Here is a 22,815-nt window from a genome sequence, read left to right on the forward strand (position 1 = left end):
TGTTCACCTGCACATCTGCTAACGTGGTATACTGTATCCGTTGTTCCCAATGTGGCCTTCTCTACATCAGGAAAATCAAGCGGAGGCTTGGGGATCGCTTTGTAGAACACCTACGCTCAGCTCGTGACAAACGACTACACCTCCCAGTGGTTCAGGTCCAGACCTGAAACGTCAGCTTTCCTGCTCCTCTGATGCTGCTTGGCCTGCTATGTTCATCCAGCTCTACACCTTGTTATTTCAAAAACTAAAATGGATTTCAAGAAAACTTGGTAAGACAAGACAGCCCATGGATCAACTGATTAGTTTTCAGTACTGATGCAGATCTATGTCCTGAACTTCAGAAAGAATGATTAGTTAGGTTTGGAAGATGGGGTGAATTGACACTTAGTTTTGATTTGTTTGTTTTGGAATGTTGTTGATGACTTTAATGTGAGCCAAAGTTTTAGAGATGTCTGTTGGCTGTGGATTAGCCTGCAGCTGTCTCAGTGATATGGAGACACAATAGAAAGATGCATTTTTTTTCCAACTTCGTAGTTACAGAGCATCAACCCAAGTATAAAAAGATTCAAGAGCTAAGAAAACTGTTCATTCAATGGAGTATGACAGGTTGGCATTCTGAGTACTCTCTTCACCTGTTCTAATCAGTCTCACTCAGCCTCTTATTACCCACTTACTGCTTGTATGCTGGCAGAAAATTGGTGGATTACTTTTAATTGCATTCTATTGTCATTCTCTCAATATTTATTTTCTCTCCAAACATTTTGTTTTTGGCCCATTTCTTATTTGAAGAATTTACCTGGCATGTATCAAACACCTTTTTTTGTTTTGCTTCATTATATTTCCTCTTGTATGCCATCCAAGCATTCTGACTTTTGTTTTCCTGCCTTTCCCTCTTGTAGAAATGTACACAGCCTGTACCAGAAACATCTGTCCCTTTATAATCACCCTGTTGCTTATTACTCCTATTTCACTGTGTTTGTCACTGGGTCAGAGATTGGGAGTGTTCTACCCAACACCTTCGTGGGAGCACCAACAGCAAAAGTGTTGCAGTAGTTGAGGGTTTTGCCCACCACATTCACATGGAACTAGAGATGAACAATAAATAGTGTTTTAGTTGACTGCCTTTTGAAATCAGTGAGTATTATGTAGATGTAGAACTTTACCTCAGCATCACAGAAGGTTGAGTTTCTGATCAGGAAAACCCTTAAGGTTTAACAAAATAATTTCTTGTTTTTCAGTTAAAGAAGCCAACAATTCCTTAAAGAAATTCACTGCAGTCAAGAAAGTTTAATTTTCTTCAAATGTAATTATTACAGAAAAGTGAAACTATAGTACCATGTTATTTCAAAGTATAAGTTAAAGTTCTCATTAATTTACAAATCTGAAATGATTAGGATAGGTTTGTTACCTGTTTCTCCTCCTCTGCCCCTGTCCCTCCCCCAATGGAGTAAAAAGAATTTCACATTATACTACTGTCAGAGCTATGTACGAAGATAGGAGTATGGGCATTCACTTGTGAAACCTGGCAAGATCAAATGCTACATTCATCATTTACAGTCTGCAAACAAAGCTCAATGATAACTCAACATGTATGCCCACCCCCTTGCTTCAACACCATATGGCATTTTGAGTCAGTATCAATATCTGCTGGTATAGACAAAGTCTTACAGTCTTAGCTTACCTTAGCTGGAGCTTAGGTGTGGAATAACGCTATCCAGCGCTCACTCCTGGAAATTGTGAGCATGCAAGAATTGCCTAAACATAGGATGAGATATGGAACCAGGGCTTTGCCTACCCTCATGATCACATGGTTTGCAATCACTATTTTGAGGCAACTAGGGATGGATAATAAATGTAGCTTTGCTTGTATCATTCCTGGTGCATCCTACGGCATTGGTAACATCAGTAGAAGTATTTGCACAGATTGAAAATATCAATACATGTATTTTGTTAAAAGTTCTAATGTTTGCTTGTCTGTTGTTTTGAGAAGTTTATTTTGATGCAGGAACAAGCTGATTTGTTTGCGATCATTGTGTCCTATACAGCACTGGAAGGTATGCTCAACAAGACCATCACATCAGAAGGCTCACTATAATGCAGTTCTGCTTTGGAACCAAGTCAATAAATGATACTTTGGCTTCTAAGACAAATTTTGTCTGTAAGGTTTGCGTGAGAGGCTAATTCCCAGTGAACTAACAATGTTATCTACACCCTGGATCTGTGATGAAAGAACTGTTGATACATGCTGCCAGCCAGGTGCTGAACGTTCAGTCAGATGATAAAAATATGGAGGAAACATATACTTTAAGAAAAGTCAGATTAATTTCATGGTTGTAACAGATTATTAAAGTGCTGTGAACCCGTTTCAGTTGGCCCATGACCAGCCTTCATTTCTCCTGTAGGGAAAGCTCCAATATTTGCTTCAGCATAGCCTCCTCTTCTCTCTGTCTTTCCTCCTGTTCCTCAAGTTCTTTGGCAGAAAGCTCCATGGCAATTTGTAGTTGAGTGTTGTAAGTAGAGTACTCATTTGTGCTGCGAGAGCCATGGCAACCTATTGTAATGCCTTCATTGATTGCCCTAGAAAAGTCAAATCCACAGAAAAGGTGATAGGAAGACTTTAGGACAATTTCACAAAATAATTCAATTAAATCAGCATTTCTCTTTTTGGTTCATGTACTAACCACCTTGCAATGCCCCTGCATTAGAAAAGGACAGGGTCTGTTATCGAAACTGCTGACAAAGGTGGTACTGTTGCTGTCTGGCATACCAAGTTATACTATTAAAAAGACCTAAACACTAACTGATAGATACTGTCAACAGAGGGTGGAGCTGGAGGAACATAGCAGGTCAGGCAGCATCAGAAGAGTAGGAAAGTCACTTTCCTACTCCTCTGATGCTGCCTGATCTGCTGTGTTCCACCAGCTCCACACTGTTGTCTCTGACTCCAGCATCTGCAGGTCTTGCTAACTCTCAGATACTGTTTTCTATTACCTCCTAAACTAAGACCCAACCACCAAACATCAGGCTGTTTTTTTCAGATATATTACTAACCTCATCTAGAGATCTTCTCTCCATGACTTCCCACCTCTGTCCCCCGACCACATAGCTTGCTTTCCAAAATCCATGAACACAACTGTCCTGGTAGACATCACTTCAGTCTGTTCCTGCTCCACTGAACTTATTTGCAACCTTAACTATTTTTCTGCCCACCCACAGTTGGTAATTCTTCTAGGACTGTATTTGCTTCCCATTCACAATGGACATTTGATCTCTCTTCACCTATATTGCCCACCAGGATGGTGAGTGCTCTCCACTTCTTCCTGGAAAAGAGACCCAAACAATGCTGATCAACCACCACCCTCTTCCATCTGGTAGTGCCTGCTCTCTAATTAAGCAATTTATCATTTATTTGGAGGGCACACAAGTTAGAAGGTGCGGTTAGGGTAACCACATGGGCCTTTAGTTACGCTGGTCTTTTGGTGGGGTATGAGAAATAGCCATCTCACCCAGAGCTGGAAAAATAAATCAATGTTCCTTCTAATTTCCACCTTTCACTTCTTTTCCTTGACTTCTTTGTTTCTCCTTCTGAGGCTAGGCATTTCCATTCCAGTAAGAATTTTTTGTCTGTGTCAAATCTGCCTTGATGATGCTAGCTTCCACAAAGACTATTCTAACATTCTTTCCTCAACTGAAGAGTCCCCTCTGCCCACTCCACTGTGGATAACAGGGCAATCAATTGTGTCTCATCCATTCCTCACTACCTTCACCTCCTTCCTCTCCATTCCAGAACACCAGGATATGGTTTTCCAGGTCCTCACTTGCCATCCAACCAACCCCCACATTCAAATGATCATCCGTGGCTATTTCTGGCACCTACATTATGGTGACACCCATAAACATCTTTCCTTGCCCCTCCCCTATCAGCATTCTGAAGGACTATTATCTCTGGGATACTGTGGTGTTCTACTTGTATCATGCCCCAAAACCTCATCCCCTTCCCCTGCATTCACTGGAAGTGTAGCAGCTGCCCCTTTACCTTCTATCCACTCACTGACCAAGTTCCCACATTCTCCTTTCCAGCGATTTACTTATACCTCTTTTAATACATTCTACTGTATTGGCTGCTCAGTGTGGTCTGGACCACATTAGGGAGATCAAGCATGACCCTGAGTGGTCACTTGTCATTTCAATTCACCATCTTGCCCTTGTGCTCATATTTATCTCCTTGATCTGCTGAGTTCCAGTGAAACCCAATGCAAGCTGGAGGAACAGCATCCCATCTTCCAATTAGGCATGTTACACAGCCTTCTGAATTCATTGAATTCAACAACTTCAGAACATAAACTCTGGTACTTGAGGGAAAGGGGTGGAGGAATGAAGGACAATCTGTATATTGATCTCCACAGATGCTACCAGACCTACTGAGTTTCTCCACCAACTTCTATTTTTGATTCTGTATATTGCTCTAGTGTTTTAATGTTCAGCTCTGTCTGAAAGCTATCTTAATAAAGCAAAATAGAGCAGATACTGAAAATCTGAAATAAAAGCAGAAAGTTCTGGAGAACCTCAGCAGGTCAAGCAACATCTGTGGAGAGTTAGTGTTTCAAGTCCATTATGACACTTCTTCAGAAATTTGTTGTCAGACCTGCTGAGTTTCTCCAGCACTTCGATTTTAATATTAACCTTTTTCTTGCTATTAAGACCTATTTCAGACTAATGCTTTTGTACTATTGACCTTTGCTTTTTTGTGCCATGATAGGTTTGATTTTTTCATCCTTTTTTCCACCTACCTTGACTTTCTTGATACTCCACCATAGGTAAAGATAAACTATTTCCACTGGTTGAAGATTCTAGAACCAGAGGGCATAATCTAAGAATTAGGGCCAGGCCAATTCAGGGAAGATGTTAGAAAGCACTTCTATATGCAAAGAGTAGTGCAGGCTTGGAACTTTCTTCCTCAAAACAGTAATCAATTATAATTTAATTGTTAAATTTAAATTTGAGACACAAATTTTTATTAAGCAAGGGTATTAAGGGATATGGGCCCATGATCAGCATATGGAGTTAGGCCACATATCAGCCACGATCTTATTAAATGGTAGAGCAAGTTCAAGAGGCTGAATGGCCTACCCCTGTTTCTATGTCCTATGTTATAGGCACTGAAAAGTTTAACAGGTTGATCCTCAAATGTCTCCAAAGCGCAACTTTCTCACTTATTACTTAGCCTTCACTCACCTTCCCTGACATAAATATTTCCGTTTTATGACCTTCAACCCACATTTGTTGAAACATCTCCTTCTATGTAAATGAAGTAATTTAATATGAAGGGGATTATGAAGAACATCACTCTCAAAATTTACCAAACCTCTCAACTATTATATTGATTTTGTGTGCCGATCACCCAAATCAAGCTGCTACAGTTACGGACAGATCCACTCAAGTATTTTCAGGTTTGGGATGGAAAATGAGAAGGAAATGCGGAAGACAATTTCTGTTTCATTGTAAAAATAAATGATTCCCTACCTGGTTAACATAGCACTTTGACATAGTGAAATCACCAAGATGTGCTGAATGAGCATTACAACAGAAAATTTGAGACTGTAGATAATCAGAATGACACCTTCAAATAGCACCAAGGAAATCCTGTAAATCTGATTCCTTCCTTGCTCAAGAATAGAGAGAGAAAACACAGCTGTCTGTGATTAAAATAGTTAGTTCAAGAAATTAGAATCTGTTTTCTGGAACATTGATATACTTGGTCCAGGCCTTGTGGCAGATTTCACTCTCCCATCTCCGCCAATTTCTGATTTTTCTTCCGGTACATCTCCACAGGGAGGAAAGAAAAAGAGGAGGGAACCTTTCTGCTCTCTACAGATTTCAGTACCTACCAAGAGTGGAGAAGAGGGAAAATACATTTTCCTAAAAACAAAAATTCCAAAGGAACATTCCTTTACCTTTCATCATCTTGGTTCAAATTCTGCTCCAACTGTAAATTCTCGCTGGATGGCATCTCCCACACATCCTAAAACACAACAGCATAAAGTGCCAATTTGAACGGCTTCCAACTACATAAAGTTATTCACATTAATCTAGAGAAATTTGTCAGGATTTTAAGCATTGGAGAATAGAAGAAAACTTCTCTGTATGCTACAATTAGGTGCTGGGACTGCATCTTCCAGTTAAGGTAAAATGAAGGAACTGTGTCCCATTCTGAAGTCTGCCCCTGTGCAAACCTGGGTGGCTTGATTGAGAGAAGTTAAAGAGAGCCCACTGCTTTAGTAGTAAGAAGTTGGAAGGCGTTTACCTTTTGAAGACAAGGGAGTAGCCTCTGTAGTTACAGTGGGTAAAGTGCAGGTTGTTCATTGTGCAGGAATAGAGGTGAGCAGTCCTCCTCAGGTCGGAAAGACAAAATTGGTGGGAAGTTAAGATTCTTTAAAATATCCATAAAAACTCTCAAACAACCTTGGTCTTCCAGGGTTTGGGAGGAGGACAGCAACTATAGGCAGCAAATCTGCGATACAGAACTGTGGTGGGAGTTGGTGTAAGATTGTATTCATGAGGAGTTAGAACGAGGCTGGAAGGTTTGCCTAACTTGCATCGAGTGGAAAAAATCTCGGTGATAGACAGTTGTGAAGATAGTTATTCAGCAGTAGATAACCTGAGTAGAAGTGAGTTTTCAGTGATACTAAGAAAAATGGGAACGCTCTACTTGTGATTCAAAGTAGAAGTTGCCTACGGAAAAGTGTTTAGCCAGTAATGCTTAAAACCTTTACATTAACAAAAGGTTAAAGGCATAAAATCAGTGTCATCCTTCCAATTGTTAACTGAAAAGTTCAATTTTTTTTTGTAAAAATTATAGGTTTCTGCAAAGATCATAATGCATGTCTTTGGGACAATTTTGTATTGAAGGGTTAGCTTAAGACAGGAACCTATGGGTTAAAGCCAACACACCGGGCACAAATCAATACAGTATTTCAGATGATGTGTTAAACTGATCCTTATCAATTTCTTCACGTGGATTCCAATGATGTCTTGACGTACTGAGTTGAAGAGTGGGATGGTATTGCATGCATGGGCCAGCATTTTTCAATACCACTACAATAGTTTCTCTTAATTCAATCATTTGCCATTTACTGGACTTGGCTTTGGGTAATTTGGCTGTTGCATTTCTCCAAATGTGAACACATTTCAAAGACAGCACAGGAATTTTAAAGCTGTTCAGAAATCTTAAGGACTGAAAGGCAGCAAATGAAGTAGCAGACTTGGAATTTTCAAAAGTGATGCAAAACCTTTTAGAATAAGGGGTTTTAAACTGCTGAGTTTGATTTCACCTGCCATGTAAGTCAAACTAGTCTGAGCCACCATTTATAAAGTGCAGTGGAAGTCTGAAATTCCATGGGTTTTCAGGTCCAAGCAGTAAAGACATGTTATACCTGAACCATGTAATTGCTCAACTTCTTAGACATTGAAATAACATTAAGTTCGTTTTACCTGCTGTCAGGTGGCTGCATAATATTGCTATAGAATCCATCGGACTGGTTTATCACCTGTGTTAGTTTGCAAACCAGCTGTCCAGCAAACTGAGCTAAGTGATGAACCAGTTGAGGTTACCATGAAGAACACTCCTTCTCAACCTCTTCCCTTCCTTGAGGCATGGTTAAACCACTAGCAGTTGATCTCTCTAATGAGAGAGCAGCCCTATGGTCTGGTAAGACCAAGATGACTTTACATTTTTTTATGTCACTTGAATTAAAACACTTACTTCTGAGTGCACCTTCTTAGAATGTGCCCCTCAGTTTATTGTGCAGGAAAACGATTTTACTGTCCATAAGATGTGATTCACAGAGTCATACTCATTGTGCAGTGTATTGCAAGTAGCTTAATTAGCATTATAACTCTCACAGAACCAGGCAAAACTGTAGCTGAAGGGGTGCAAACAGTATGCTAAGAGCAGCACTATGATTTTGAAACCGCCACTGCCCCATTCTCACTGAATTGACTGGAGTTAAAATTATTCATCCTATTTATCTTAGATGAAATGCTTAAAATGCTAAAACTGGTGCACACTGACTCAGTTGGTACTCTTTTTGGGAGCCACGAGATCCCCCTCCCCTCCCCGTGCGATAAGTGAAATAAGTGGTCTTTACTGATCCACTTAATCAGTGAAATTTCAATGGAATGATAAAGCACTGCTCTGGGTCAGGTTTGATGCTTCAAGTTTACTCATTTCAAGCTTCATTTGGACTCATTTTTCTGCTTCTAAATATAAAAATAAAAATCCAGGTCGTCACTTCTGATTGTGCTCCAAGAAAGTTAAGGTAAATCACTGCATGGCCACTAGTCAAAGTCAAACCGCTGCATGGATCGCTGAGTTACAAAACCGACAGCTTCAAACACAAAGAGAGCTGATACTTGGGTGGCTGCTATTACTGATGCATGGAATCTACCCCACTTACAGTGACACTAACTAAATGTAGAAAAATCTAAACACCATCCAAGTTTGGGCTGACAAACAGCACATAACGTTTGCACAACACAAGTGACAGGCAATGACCATCCCTAACAACACAGAATCTGACCATCACCCCTTCACATTCAACAGCATTACCACACTGAATCCTCTACTACGAGCATCTTGTGTGTTACCATTGACTAGAAACTGAACCGGACAAACCATGTAAATATTATTATACTACCTGCCTACAACAGCAGGCCAGAGAATCCTGTAGCAAATAACTCCTCTCCTCACTCCACAAGCCAGGAGAATGACATAATACACCCCACTTGATTAAAGGGTGCAGCTCCAAGAATGCTCAAAAGTCTTGACCGGCATCACATCCACAATCATTCATTTCCTCCACCATCAATGCACAGTGGCAGCAGCGTGTACCATCTACAAGTTACTGCAGAAATTCACCTTCAACAACACCTTTGAAACTCACAACTACTGCCATCTAAAAGGACAGGGCAGCAGACACATGGACACAGCAGACACCTTTAATTTTCACTCCACGCCATTCACCATCCTCACTTGGAGTCATATTTGCCATTGTTTTATTGGGGCTAGGTCACAATCCTGGAACTCGATCACTAAAAGCATTGTGGGTGTACCTGCACTCAAATCAACTGCAGTGGTTCAAGACATCAGCTTACCACTTTCTCAGACGGCAACAAGGGATAAGCAATAACTGTTGGCCCAGCCAATGAAGCCCACATCCTAGGATTTAAGTATGAAAAAGTGCTAAGAAGAAAATAAGGGGGTGGGCTGGAATGAATTGAAGGAGAAAAGAAAGGCAGTATCTCATTACATGTCAAGGCATAATTTCCTTTTAAATGGAGAACTCACTTCACCACCAGAGTGACAATCCAGCAAACTCCGCTGAATTGCAAACTGGATCAACTGATCATTCTCATCCTCAACGTCAAGCCCCATATTCTTGCCCATTCCACGGATGTGGTAATTTTCTGGTATGGTGAAAACAGATGGATCCACTTTAAAATTAGAGCCTGAGAGAAAGAGTAAAAACAAGTACATATTAACTCCATTAGCTCACAGTGGCTCAGTAGTTAGCACTGCTGTCTCACAGCACCAGGGACCCAGGTTCAATTCCAACCTTGGGCGACTGTCTGTGTGGAGTTTGCACATTCTCTGTATCTGCGTGGGTTTCCTCCCTCAGTCCAAAGACATACAGGTTAGGTGGATTGGCCATGCTAAATTGTATATAGTGTCCAGGGATGTGTAGGCTAGGTGGATTAGCCATGGCCGTTATAGGATTAAGGTGGGATGCTTTTTGGAGGGTCAGTGTGGACTCGACAGGTCGAATGGCCTGTTTCCACACCATAGGGATTCTATGATATAAGCTGCAAATTGGCATGTTGATTACTGGACGTAACACTGCATAGGAACCTTTATAATTAAATATACTAGCAAGAACAGTGCTTCTTCAATAAGTTAAAAATCTCACTAATACAGGTAGGGTTGACCACATTGTTCAAGAACAGTGACAAGTGCTGCATAACTTTAAAATTAGTTCTATGAAACGGGAAATTATTGTCCCATTTACTAATAATGAACTGCTCTAGACAAGATACATTTCCTGGAGCTATTTTTTTAAAAACTTGCTGAGTAGAGTGGTTAAATTAGTTATATTTGTACAAAACTGACTTTTTCCCTACTTAATACTTTCACTAGTCTCAATTAATTTTAATTGAATTTGGTTCACTGCACCTGGTATAGAGCCAACTGAGCGTCTCGCACAGATAGGACATTGTAACTGATGTCTGAAAACATATGATCACATTGGTGCAGTAGTGGGTGGTCTTATTTGGCTACAACAGATTTGGGAATTAAACACAGTCAGTGTCTGCTAAATGGAACCTGTTCCACTCTACATTTATATGCTTGGAATGAGAGACTGGAGTGCTATAATTAACAGTGAACAACTTTCTCAATGTAATTATCCCAGGAAACAGTTAATTCAGTTTCAATGCAAATTTTTTGAAGAAATATAGAATTCTTAAGTCTTAATAGGCTTTCTTTCTTCCCAATTTACATTTTTGTTCTAACATTGCAGCAGGCTTACCTGAGTCAGTACAAATGCTTTTCATGACATCATCAACCCGCACAATGTTTGTGATCGTTAGTGGAAAGAAATATTTTAGTAAACAAACAAACAAACAAAAAAAAAGTCCCGATTGGGAATTTAAACAGTTATGTAGCATGGTGATATATACAATCTGCAAACCTCCATTAGATGTTGACATGACCAAGTTGCTCTGTGATCCTTTCTGTGCTTGTGGAGTCAGTGCCTTATCTGTGCTGCATACGTTCACGTTTCCAAAAGTAATTCGTGCATTCAGTACGTAGAAGAGTGGGATTTCTGGGACAGAAGATAAGATAATTTTGGAGAAACAATTTAAACATCAAAACTGCTGTGCCTACAGTCCTGAAGAGTCATATAGGACTCAGAACATTAACTCTGTTTCTCTCTACACAGATGCTGCCAAACCTGCTGAGTTTCTCCACCGTTCTCGGTTTCAAATTATCTTCCCAATGGATAACTAAAAAGTTCAGAACTGTTCAATTTCCCTTTACAAAGTGCATAGTTACTGATATTAACTCAAACTTTGCTAGCCGTGCAAACTATTCTAGAAGCATAGTGATTGACAGGAAAAATGAGTTAAAGACAACTGATATCTTAACTGAAGTGTGATCACTGTTGTAATATTGGAAATGTAGCAGCCGGTTTGCGCACATGGAGCCACAAATAACAGAAGTAAACAAGGCAGCTTTGTTTTCCGGTTAGTTGTGGAATAAAAGTTTAGCAGGGCATTGAAATAACTCCCCATTCATCACTGAACAATTCATTTGGATCCTATACATATAGCTGTCAGGGCTGATGGTATTACAATTAAAATCTTATCTGAAAGATGAAACCTCTGACAGTGGAGCACTCCCTAAATATTGCACTGAAGTGTCAATCTAGATTATGCACAAAGGTCTCCAAGTGAAGCTTGACAGCGTTACCTCCTGACTCACGAGGTGAGCATGCTACCATGAGGCAAGGCCAAAGGCCAGTTTACTTGCCTAGTTTCTATTTCTCCAATATTTTCTCCTCCTTTACCAAAGGCCCTTGATGAGGTAGAGATCTACATTTGCAGGGGCTTCCATTACCTCAATCAATGATTTATGAGCAATGACTTAGGTCAGATCATATACAGTCAGTACTTGAAGAGTATTTTACTGCAGAAGGCAATATTGATACTCACCCAATGTGAACACACAACATTCTAGTAGAAATTACTGGATAGCAAAGACAAAAAAAAAGTAGTAATTTGAATGTTACCTATTTTGACAGGAAATCCTGGTGGCAGCTGTAACGTGATGAAGTCTCTGAGTTTTGCAAAGTGTATGCTGCTCCTTGCCATCAGATCAATGATTGGAATAACCTGCTCCACGAAGGACAGTGGGTATTCCTCGCACAGCCACAGTGTTGCTTTAAATCTGCTTAGACCAATGAGATGTAAAATAGACTGATTAGGACAAAAAGCCCCAAATTTCATCCAAATTAACACGGGAAAATGTGTAAGAAGATTTTTCTGTGGTCAGGTGGCCAGCAGCAGAAATGGTTAAGAGCTATAATCAAGCATGCTGGGAATTTTGATCAAAGTAGTTTAAACTCTGACCTTGGTTGTGACCTATTCTGTAAGCTGTAATTGAAATAACTCCAGTAGCTGGTATGCTGTCGCCAAGTCACCCTTTATTTAGGCATGGAGAATACTTGACACTGATCCATCTGTTTTAGAGTGAATAGGATGTTTGACACTCCTGTTTTTATTCATCAGCCAGGCCTCCCTGATTGGACCAGATTAACAGCCCCAATCAGGGAACTCACTCTATGAGGTCCACCTGGCTGACCTCATTATAATCACTACAGTGATATGCAGTTTCCTGTGTTCACTAAATAAGGCAGTCAGCTAGACAGACTGGCACAGTACTACCATGTACAGCGCACGGAATGTGGCTGTTTAACACCAGAGAAACTCCATTGGTTGGGATCAAACAATATGATCTGGGTTTGGTCAATTCATTGGCTGAGTGCCACAGAAGTTTCTGGAAAGGAGCACATTTTTCAGATAAAAGTCAGCACAACAAAACATTTCTCAGGAGTAGCCTTTGAGACCAACATTTGAGAAGTACATGCCCTGAAGTTATCTTCAGAGAAGACAAAGAACGACTAGGCAAGATCTACATTGATAGCCAAGTTAGCCACTTCACACAAATTAGGATAGTGTTTGATTGAGCCAAACTTAGAGTAGGTTTACACGTGAATTAAGTTCAAGTAAGATAAAGTGGTTAAATGAAGTGAGTTCAAGTTGAAGTTAAGGTAGATAAAATAAGAAGTGAATGTCACAATGAACGCATGTTTTATACTAAGTATTAGTACCTAAAGAGTTAAAGAAGTACAGCTACATAATTCTTTGACGTTTGCGTCACATATAGACAAGATGGTTAAAAAGGCATTTGGCACACTTGCCTTCATTGCTCAGTCTTTTGAGGAGAAGTTGGGATGTTATGTTGAGGTGGTACAGGACATTGGTGAGGCCTCTTCTGGAATACCGTATCCAGTTCTGGTCACCCAGTTATAGGAATGATAACATCAGGCTGGAGGGGGTTCAGAAGAGATTCACCAGGATGTTGCCGGGTATCAAAGGTTTGAGTTATAAGGAGAGGCCGGTTAGGCTGGGACATTTTTCACTGGGGCATAGGAGGGTGAGAGGTAACCTGATAGAAATTTATAAAATATTGAGGGGTATAGATAGAGTTAATGGTAGTTGTCTTTTCCCTAGGATGGGGGATTTCAAAGACATGAAGCACATTTTAAGGTGACAGGAGAGAGATTTAAAAAAGACATGAGGCAAATTTTTTAGACAGAGGGTGGATCGTGTGTTGAATGAACTTCCTGATGAAGTGGTGGATGCAGGTGCAATTACAAGGTTTAAAAGACATTTGGATGGATACAGGAATAGGAAAAGTTTGGAAGGATATGGGCCAGGAGCAGGCAGGTGGGACTAGTTTAGTTTGGGATAATGTTCAGCATAGACTCATTGGACCGAAGGGTCTGTTTCCATGCTGAATGATTCTATGACTCGATAATTGAATTCTGAGTTAGATCTCTTTCTTTTATCTGTCACACAAGGGAAGAATTCCTGGGTAAAAGTTTTGAAAACTCCTTTCAGGTAATACTTCTCTGATCAAGATGCTTGCTGGAAGAGGGATCAATCTTTTCCACAGATACACACACTTTTACATGCATGGTGCAGCCTTGAACGGTGGAAAGTAGAGACTGATTTCTTTCCATCATGTGCTAACTAGGAATGTCGCCCAGTCTTCAGTGCCCTCCGTTTGCTGGAAGGATTTACAAGTTGATACTCAATTGGCTTAGTGCATTTGTGAACACACCTTCCATGGCCATCTAGTCCTGCAGTGGGACTTGAACACAGACCCTTCTGGTTACGATGCAGGGAAGCTATTACTGGGGTGCAAAGCTGCAATAAGTAGATTCACAGGAATGCAATTAGATAAAAAGCACTAAAACCAAACAAAAGAAAGCTAGTAGTAAGAGTAAATAAAAGGTAGATCTTCGAAAAGGAGAGGGTTGAGAGAAAAGCAAAGAAATTTAGGTTAAGACCAAATACCATTGCCTGAATTGCAAAAGGCACAGCCAACAATGCTGTAGAAAAAGGGAGTTACAGATGCATAGGATGTACAGAGAGATAGCAGAAGTCATGGAGAGTTGTAGGACTGAAAGAGGTTACAGATATCAGGGTAGATTTAGCAGACACAAGGATTTGGCTGAGCTTAAGTTTATGGAGAGTGGAAGGCAGGAAGTCAACCAGGAGAGCACTGGAATAGGTGAATCTGCAGCCAGCAAAACATAATCTACATGGTGAGTCCAGTTCAGTTTCTGGTCAATGGTGACCCCCAGATGTTGACAATGGGTGATTCAGTGATGACAATGCCATTGAATGTCAAGGGATGGCGTCTAGATGGTTTCTTAATGGAGATGGTTGTTGTCTGGCTTTTGTGTAGCATGAGTGTTACATGCCACTTTTCAACCCAGGTCTTGCTGCACTTGAACATGGACTGCTTCAATATCTAAACAGTGGTGAATGATGATGAACGTTGTGCAGTCACTGGCAAACATCCGACTTCTGATCTTATGGTGAAGGGAAGATTGATGAAGTAGCTAATGATGGCTGGGCCTAGTGCAGCAATTCACCAACACCTTGTCACGTGGAATAGAGAACAGCAACTAACACTGGCCTAGCCAATAATGCTCGTATTCCATGAATGAATAAATTTAAATTAAAAACTCTGATTTTCACCCTCATTACTTGCCTTCAGTTAGCAGCTTTCTCAAAATCTGATTAAAATAGAGGCAGGATAAGCTGGGACATTTTTCCACTGGAGCATAGGAAGTTGAGGGGTGCCCTCACAAGTTTATAAAATCATAAGGGGCATAGATAAGGTGAATAGCCAAGGCTTTTCCCTGGGGTGGGGCAGTTCAAAATGAGAGGGCATATTTTTAAGGTGAGGGGAGAAGAATTTAGAAGGAACCTGAGGGTGGTTCATACGTGGAACAAACTGCCAGAGGAAGTAGGGGATAGTTACGAGATTTTAAAAAAACCTCTGGACATGTACATGAATAGGAAAAGGTTTAGAGGGATATAGGCCAAATGTAGGTAAATGGACCCAGTTTAGTTTGTGAAATGTGGTCAGCATGGATGAATTGAACTGAAGAGTCTGTTTCTGTGCTGTATGACTCCACTGATTGCCCACCACTCTGCACCATCTTCTAATTACTCAACTTTTTTTACTCATTTGAGAGAGCTGGGCATCGTTGGCTGAGTCAGCATTTGTTGCCCATCCCTAGTTGCCCTCAAAGGTGCTGAGCTGCCTTCTTGAACTGCTGCAGTCTACCTGCTGTGGGTTGACCCACCATGCTATTAGGGAGGGAATTCCAGGATTTTGAACCAGCGACAGTGAAGGAACAGCAGTTTGGTGAGAGGCTTGAGGGGGAAACTTGAAGGTGGTAAATCTTTGGTGAATTTCTGCAGTGCATCTTGTAGATGGTACACACAGCTGCTACAGAGCGTCGGTGGTGGAGGGAGTGGATGCTTATGGATGTAGGGCCAAACAAGCGCACTGCTTTGTCCTGGATGGGTCAAGCTTCCTGAGTGATGTTGGAGCAGCATCCATCCAGCAAGGTGTGGAGTATTCCATCACAATCCTGACTTGTGCCTTGTAGATGATGGACAGGTTTTGGCAAGTCAGGAGGTGAGCTACTCACCACAGTACTCCTAGCCTCTGACCTGCTCTTGTAGCCGCTGTGTTTATTTGGTGAGTCCAATTGAGTTTCCAGTCAATGGTAACCCCCAGGATGTTGATCGTGAGGGATTCATTAATGGTAACAGCATTGAATGTCAAGGGGAAGTGGTTAGATTGTCTCTTATTGGTGATGGTCAAAGCCCATTTGTGTGGTGCGAATGTTACTTGCTACTTGTCAGCCCAAGTCTGGATATTGTCCAGATCTTGTTGCATTTGAACATGGACTGCTTCAGCATCTCAGGAGTTGCAAATGGTGCTGAACGTTGTGCAGTCATCCGAATATCCCCACTTCTAACCTTATGCTGGAGGATGGTCATTGATGAAGCAACTGAAGATATTTGGACCTTGGACACTACCCTGGGGAACTCCTGCAGAGATGTTCTTAAGCTGAGATGACTGACCTCCAACATCTACAACCATCTTGTGCTAGGGCTCCTTGATGCCACACTCAATCGAATACAGCCTTTATAAGCTCAAGGGCTGTCACTCTTACCTTACCTCTGGAATTCAGCTCTTTTGTCCATGTTTGCACCAAGGCTTTAATGAGGTCAGGAGCTGAGTGGCCCTGGCGGAAGTCAAACTGGGTGTCACTGAGCAGCTTGTTCATGAGCAAGTGTGAGGCTTAATAGCACTATTGATGACACCTTCCATCACTTTACTTAGTAATTGAGAGTAGACTGATGGGGCCGTAATTGGCTGGGTTGGATTTGTTCTGCTTTATATGTAGTGGATTTTCCACATTATTGGAATACATTTCCTCTATTAGTATTCTTGGGTTACTGTCAATGATCCTACTTGCGTGTTTTGACAGAAAGCTCCATAGGTCGACCAATATCTCTGTCTCCAAGGTCAAACTCTGGGTTGAAATATTCCTCTGGCGTGATGGATGTCACATTGTTCATAGTTGCAGTTTCTGTAATGAGGTGCTGCAAATATAAAGACAAGGCAGTAAAGTGAGATAATGTCTACACTAGCAAATTTTCAAACACATCAGCTTATACAAGAAGAGGTGTGTATGTATCTGTGCAAACCAGGAGATAACTACATCTGGACGCTTTCAGCTCAATTTTATGAATGGTCATACAATCAAACTAGCAAAATCTCCATTCAATTTTCACTACATACACTTGGGTATTTTGTGTGTTTGTGCTTTCAGGTGAAGTGGACAATGCACTCAATGTTAACGAGTTATGTTTATTAGAATTCTTAAAATCTATGACCTATCTGGGTTTCAAAACCACAATCCGTTGTCTAAAGACCAATTAGTATCTGTCCTCATTGAGATGGGGGTATAAAGACTAAATCAGTGGTATTTATTAAGATGGGGGTAGTTGCAGTGCAGTGCAGCACTCAGACCCAAGAAATTGGTGGGAAAAGAAAAGCAAACAGCAATTTTCAGGTGTCATGTTGGTTTCTAGTTATCTGGAATAGAGAAATGAAACACGAAAGGCTGCCTAGAAACTGGTCCCTCGAATTTACCCCATTCTGTGGGCTGATGTGCTCCTCCACTTTTCCCAGCAGAGATTCAAGCAGATTTTTATCATCTGTGAAATAAAATAAACAGTAAAGTTAGAAAAAAATTAGGCAGTGTTTTCAAGGATTTAAAATTGAAAGAAGGGAAGCTTCTCCATAAATAATTGATCTTATGAAATTGGAATCAAAGCAGATAAAAGGAGTAAGAACATTGCTCTATATTTAACTTGAGCTATTCAACTACAAATCTGTTGAAACATGATAGACAAGAACATGATTTAGAAATCAAAGAGTTCTCAATGCTCAACATGCAGCCAGAGCAAAAGGTTATTCTGAAAACACTGACATTTTATAAAGTACTGAATATTGAAGAACAGGCAGATATGAATGGGATTGATCAGCTAAAACAGGTATGAAATGGCCTGGTCATTTATTGCACTGAAGTGCTTATCTATATTCTTAAAAACAAAGTAAATTCATTTAAAAATTCAGTTATTCTGTTTGCTTAAAGTCTAGCATTTATATAGTACCTTCCACTATTTCAGGACATCCCAAAGTGGTGCACAGGTAACAAAGTACTTTTTGAAATGCAGTCACAGCTGTGGTGTAGGGACTGTGACAGCTAATTTCCAAAGAGCAAGTTCCCACAGGAACAAATGACCAAGTTAACTGTTTTAATTGTTGGTTGCAGGATAGGAATTGGCCAGGCCATTTTGAATAATGCTACAAGATCTTTTCAGTCCACCCAAGTTGTCAGACAGAGCCTCTGTGCCACTTCTCTCCCTAACATACAGCTCTCTTTGTCCTACACAGAAATGCCAGCCTAGTGTTCATATTCAAGTTGCTGAAGTGGATTGTGAATCTGTAGTACAACCTTTTGATTTAGAGGCAAAAAACTATTGATGAGCTAAGGCTGACAGTTAGTGGTACTCACTGTCGGTTTACTCTAAACCAGTAAAGTGTTGAAGATTTTGGCATGGTTAAGATGGGAGGAACACATTGTTTTTAGTCTTTGTACTCCACGGGTAACAATGAAATTTGATTATTTTACCATGTTACCGATTTAGCCAATCCTATGCTTTCTCTATATTTTTGTTTCCTTTATTGTTTCATGGGACGTGGGCGTACTGATAAAGCTAGGCATTTATTCCCCATCCCTAATTGCCCTTGAACTGTGTGTCTTGCTAGGCCATTTCAGAAGTCAGTTAAGATTCAGCCACATTATCGTATCTAGGTCAGACCATTCAAAAGATGGCTGATTTCCTTCCATAAAAGGACAATTTATGGCAATTTATAGTAGTTTCATGGTCAACGTTACTGCAACAAGTTTTCAATTATTAATTGAACAACGGCAATGGGGGGTAGTGGTAGTATCGCTGGACAATTATTCCAGAGACCCAGATAATGTTCTGGGGACCCGGGTTCAAATCCTGCCATGGCACACAGTGGAATTTGATTTCAATAAAAATTTGGAATAAAAAAAAACTGGCCCAATGAGGCCAGCCATGTGGCAAATTAATGCTCTCCATTTTCAGAGCCACACAATACAGAGTTGTGTAAAGTTGTAACTGTAGGTACAATAATGGGTATCATTGTGTATCCCACTCTTAATCAAGGAAGAATCAAACATATTACTGCTAGACAGTCACATGTCAGACAGACCACAACTATATTTATCAGAATGTAGTTCAGTTGTTTGGCTTCTAGTGACATAGAAGCCAAATAACCACTTGCTCAGTGAAACAAGGGAAGTAGCAAGTTGTTTTGTTACCTTCACTATTCCTGTTCTCTCTGGGCGTTTCTAAATGATGATGCATTTAGATTGGTGGGATTGCTCAGTGAAACACTGAAAATAGGGGTCAACTTTCAGAAGGGCAATAATTTGACAGCTCTCTACAATTTCTGAAGGAATTTAATATCTTAAAAGATACTTGCTGAAGGGCTTCATTTTTCTTAGCTGGTGTTTGGAGTTTTTAAAAGCAAGACAGTTGAGGTGAGTGAATGACAGACTACACCGCATAGATGTCAATGAGGGTTAAAATGTGCAATTTTGGCAAGCTGGGGCAGTGCACCAACATACAAGTCTGTTCAGTCCTCAACGTAATAGATCTGGAATGAATGATAGAAAGGAATAGGGTGCTTTAGCATAAAAAATGGAGATTACTGCAGGTTGGTTATAAGTCAAATGTCCGGATGCTGTGTTTGCAAATGGCAGGTGTAAGCAAAGCAAAAATCAAGGCACAGCAGCTAACAGAGATTTACATGTTCTTTTCTTTTCCCAAACATGTTAAAATATTAATACAGTCATAAAGATCTACAGCATGGAAAAAGTCCCTTTGGCCCATCATGTTCATGCCAGTTAAAAACAACCACCTAACTATTCTAATTCCATTTTGCAGCATTTGGCCAATAGCCTTGTATGTTTTGGCATCATAAGTGCACATCTAAATATTTCTTAAATGTTATGAAGGTTTCTGCCTCTGCCACCCTTACAGGCAATAAGTTCCAGATTCCCACTACCCTCTGGGTGAAAAACAGAAACAGTACAATTCAGTTAATACTGTCACCACCATGAGAGTTTACATAGTAGCCTTCCTTTACAGAACAGTTACACATTTACAGAACACTTCTGAAGCTGTTTTCTTGCCTTTGGTAGCACATGTATCAGTCTTGATGGTATAGTTTAAAACCTTAAATTTATTTTCAAAAAATTGTGCATTTTGTTTAATAAAGTACTACACATATTTTGTACCAGGTGGCAAATATGGTTAGCATTGAAATTATATTGGAATGCACTAGCATACAACATGGTCCTATTTTCTATCAAATATATTAAGCCTCATGAACCAAAAGAATATCAGCTGTGGTGTACAATGAAGCACAGTTAAAACATGAATAGATTTTTTTTTAAGAAATCGTGTGAATTGTAATGCTGAAGCTACATCCTGGGATTTGTGTTCCATCTATATGTGAGGAGAAAATTACGTTTATCCAAATTCAAAGATCATCAACAGTATTTTTTCATGGGATTGGGGAGGGCATATAAAGAAAAATATTCACTTGCAAGTTAAATATGCTCAAAGTGGCAGGCTGGACCAACTGATCTTTCTCAAATATCAGATATCACATTTCTACATTGGTTTATTTCTATACCTTTATATTTGGTCTTCTCATCATCAGTCAGGTGTTCTGTTCGGCTTCTGGTTACCACATCAACATTGTTCACAGTGAAAACCTAGAAAAATAAATTCAGAAACACTCATGAATCTAAGCATTCATTTCACCCCTTACTTTTCTCCTTTACTTCCTGGAAATGGAAATTCACAATGTGAAAACCTTTTAGTATTTCATTGAAAGTACAAGACTAACTAGTGACTAATAACAGACCCAACACAAAAGCTCACTACTGCAAATGCTGGAAATCTGAAATAAAAACAGAAAATGCTTTCAGCACTCAGCAAATCAGCATCTGTGCAGAGAGAAACAAATGTAACTTTTCAGGCTATGACCTTTTAGCAAAACTACTAACAGTCCATTCACTTGTGGAGCACATTCCTGTAGGTGGACCTGCTAACATGTTTATCTAACCCCACTCAGTGCAGTACAGAGTTTGAGGTCCAAATCCTCTACCACCACCAACTCCCCACCCTGTTCTCTTCCCCACACAAAAATATGTAGCTAGAAGTTATGGATGTTTATCTGGATGTTGATTATCTATTTTCATTTTCCTCTTTCTTCTGGTGTCCTAGAACATGACCTATACCTCTATCACGAACTGATTATTCCTTAAGTGAAAGGAGATGATCATGAGAAGCCCAGGATGCCTCCCTCAAGAGTTTTCATCCTAGTGGACTGAAATACAAGGAAGAAAACCAGGAAACATATTTTGCTGTACCTTGGCCTCATATGCTTGAACAACATCAGTCTTCTCTGTCCGCCAGCCCCAGAATCCACATTTGTTCCTATAGGACAAGAAGAGTTAAGCACATAATATTTTTCACCTTCTAAATACCACATCTCTTCCTCCCGTTCATCTTTGGCAAGTACAATTGTCAGACAAACTCACCTGGCTTTTGGTTACTGAAGCAACTTGATCACCAGTCATTTATTAAAAAAATAGTATTTGCAAGATCCTCAAAGAATGACTGTTACCGTCATTGTCCATATGACGCATACACCGCGTAATATCTGGGTTGGGACTCTTAAATTTCTTCTTTTAACTTCATGTTCTTACCTCGTCCACAAAGGGTAAAAGGATAACATTAAATACTGACTCCAAAACAGCACACTCACTAATCCCAAGCTCCAAAGATATCATTAATCCCAAGTCCAAAGATACAGCACCACCAGCTTTTACTCCTTCAGCTACTTCAGCTTGGTCAACCTCAGAACTCAACAGCTGTAAAAATAGATCACATAGCTGATAAATATCAGCAAAGCTACTTTAAAGTTGTGTTGAGCCAGACACATATCCACAGGTACGTTAGTTTATCATGTTGCAGTCTATTCACACTTATCTGATTTTAAAAAAAAATTGGAAACCGTTGACGATGATGAGCAAAAGTTGCAACTTTTAAGGAACTTTTCATACTCCATCTCCAAATGACAAGTTCAAAGATGTCACCCTTTTCAAATAAACTATCATTAAGGAATGTTTCTTGTTTAGTTTCAGTTTCAAATGAAATGAAAACCACTTGTGACCATTCCACTTTCCAATCCTCCATGTAGTCAGAATTGAAGCAGATTGGAAGCTTTTTTTAAAAAAATGACAAGACAACTGCAATTTCTCAAAAACAAACCAACTATGTTTTAGCTAAGGTTGATGCTGTTCAGTCTTTTTTAAAATTGTGTTCCTACCCCATCCAAAAAAGCTTTACAAACAAGGACATTGCTTCAACATCTAAAAGAATGATTATTCTTCACAAAATGAAGACTGCATGTGATTTTTAAAAACTGAGTTTTTCTGTGTAGTCAATTTTCCACAGCCTAGCCTATCTTAATTAATTTAGCATTTGTGTGACACCAATCAGATGCTTGTTTAACATCACAGATCACAATTCTGTGGGCTTTGAGAGTGAATGAGACTGAAGGTGAATAAGAAAGTGATATGAAGAGCAGGAAATGGGAGAAGGTACAAGGGCAAATGAATGAGAACAAATGAACCAAACAAATGAAATTGTGCGAGAGAGCGAGCGAGCGAGAGCAATAATTCAGTAAATACATCTGTTGATCTCTATGGACACAGCCTGCAGAACCTTCACAACCCAGAAAGCACATCTAATTCAAATCTCATGACTCAATGTGAAAAAGTTCAAATATTCCAATTTGCTACCATATAGGACACAATAGCAGTTAGGCCATTTGGCCCATTGAATCTGCTCTGCCATTCAATCATGGCTGATATATCTCAATCACATTCTCCTGCATTGTACCAGTAACCCCTGAACCCT

The 22,815-nt window shown here is 40.0% G+C and overlaps 2 protein-coding genes across 3 annotated transcripts in view; both read right to left on the reverse strand.

Moving 5' to 3' along the window:
* The window catches only part of svopa (SV2 related protein a), a 317,985-nt gene that overhangs the window by 121,034 nt on the left and 174,136 nt on the right, over positions 1–22,815 (reverse strand). The gene's annotated exons all lie outside the window — the stretch shown is intronic.
* Positions 1,268–22,815, reverse strand: part of ankrd13a (ankyrin repeat domain 13A) — a 39,119-nt gene continuing 17,571 nt past the window's right edge. For both annotated transcript variants that reach the window (XM_048611439.1, XM_020531549.2), the window contains exons 8-16: positions 21,261–21,327; positions 20,519–20,600; positions 17,372–17,436; positions 16,688–16,818; positions 11,847–12,004; positions 10,746–10,880; positions 9,347–9,507; positions 5,955–6,022; positions 1,268–2,577 (exon numbers count right to left, since the gene is read on the reverse strand). In XM_048611439.1, the coding sequence (XP_048467396.1) occupies positions 2,388–2,577; positions 5,955–6,022; positions 9,347–9,507; positions 10,746–10,880; positions 11,847–12,004; positions 16,688–16,818; positions 17,372–17,436; positions 20,519–20,600; positions 21,261–21,327 (1,057 nt within the window). In that variant the 3' untranslated portion in view covers positions 1,268–2,387. The remainder of the gene's footprint in view (positions 2,578–5,954; positions 6,023–9,346; positions 9,508–10,745; positions 10,881–11,846; positions 12,005–16,687; positions 16,819–17,371; positions 17,437–20,518; positions 20,601–21,260; positions 21,328–22,815) is intronic.

This window comes from Rhincodon typus, chromosome 24, assembly GCF_021869965.1.
Source record: "Rhincodon typus isolate 14 chromosome 24, sRhiTyp1.1, whole genome shotgun sequence".
NCBI lineage: Eukaryota > Metazoa > Chordata > Chondrichthyes > Orectolobiformes > Rhincodontidae > Rhincodon > Rhincodon typus.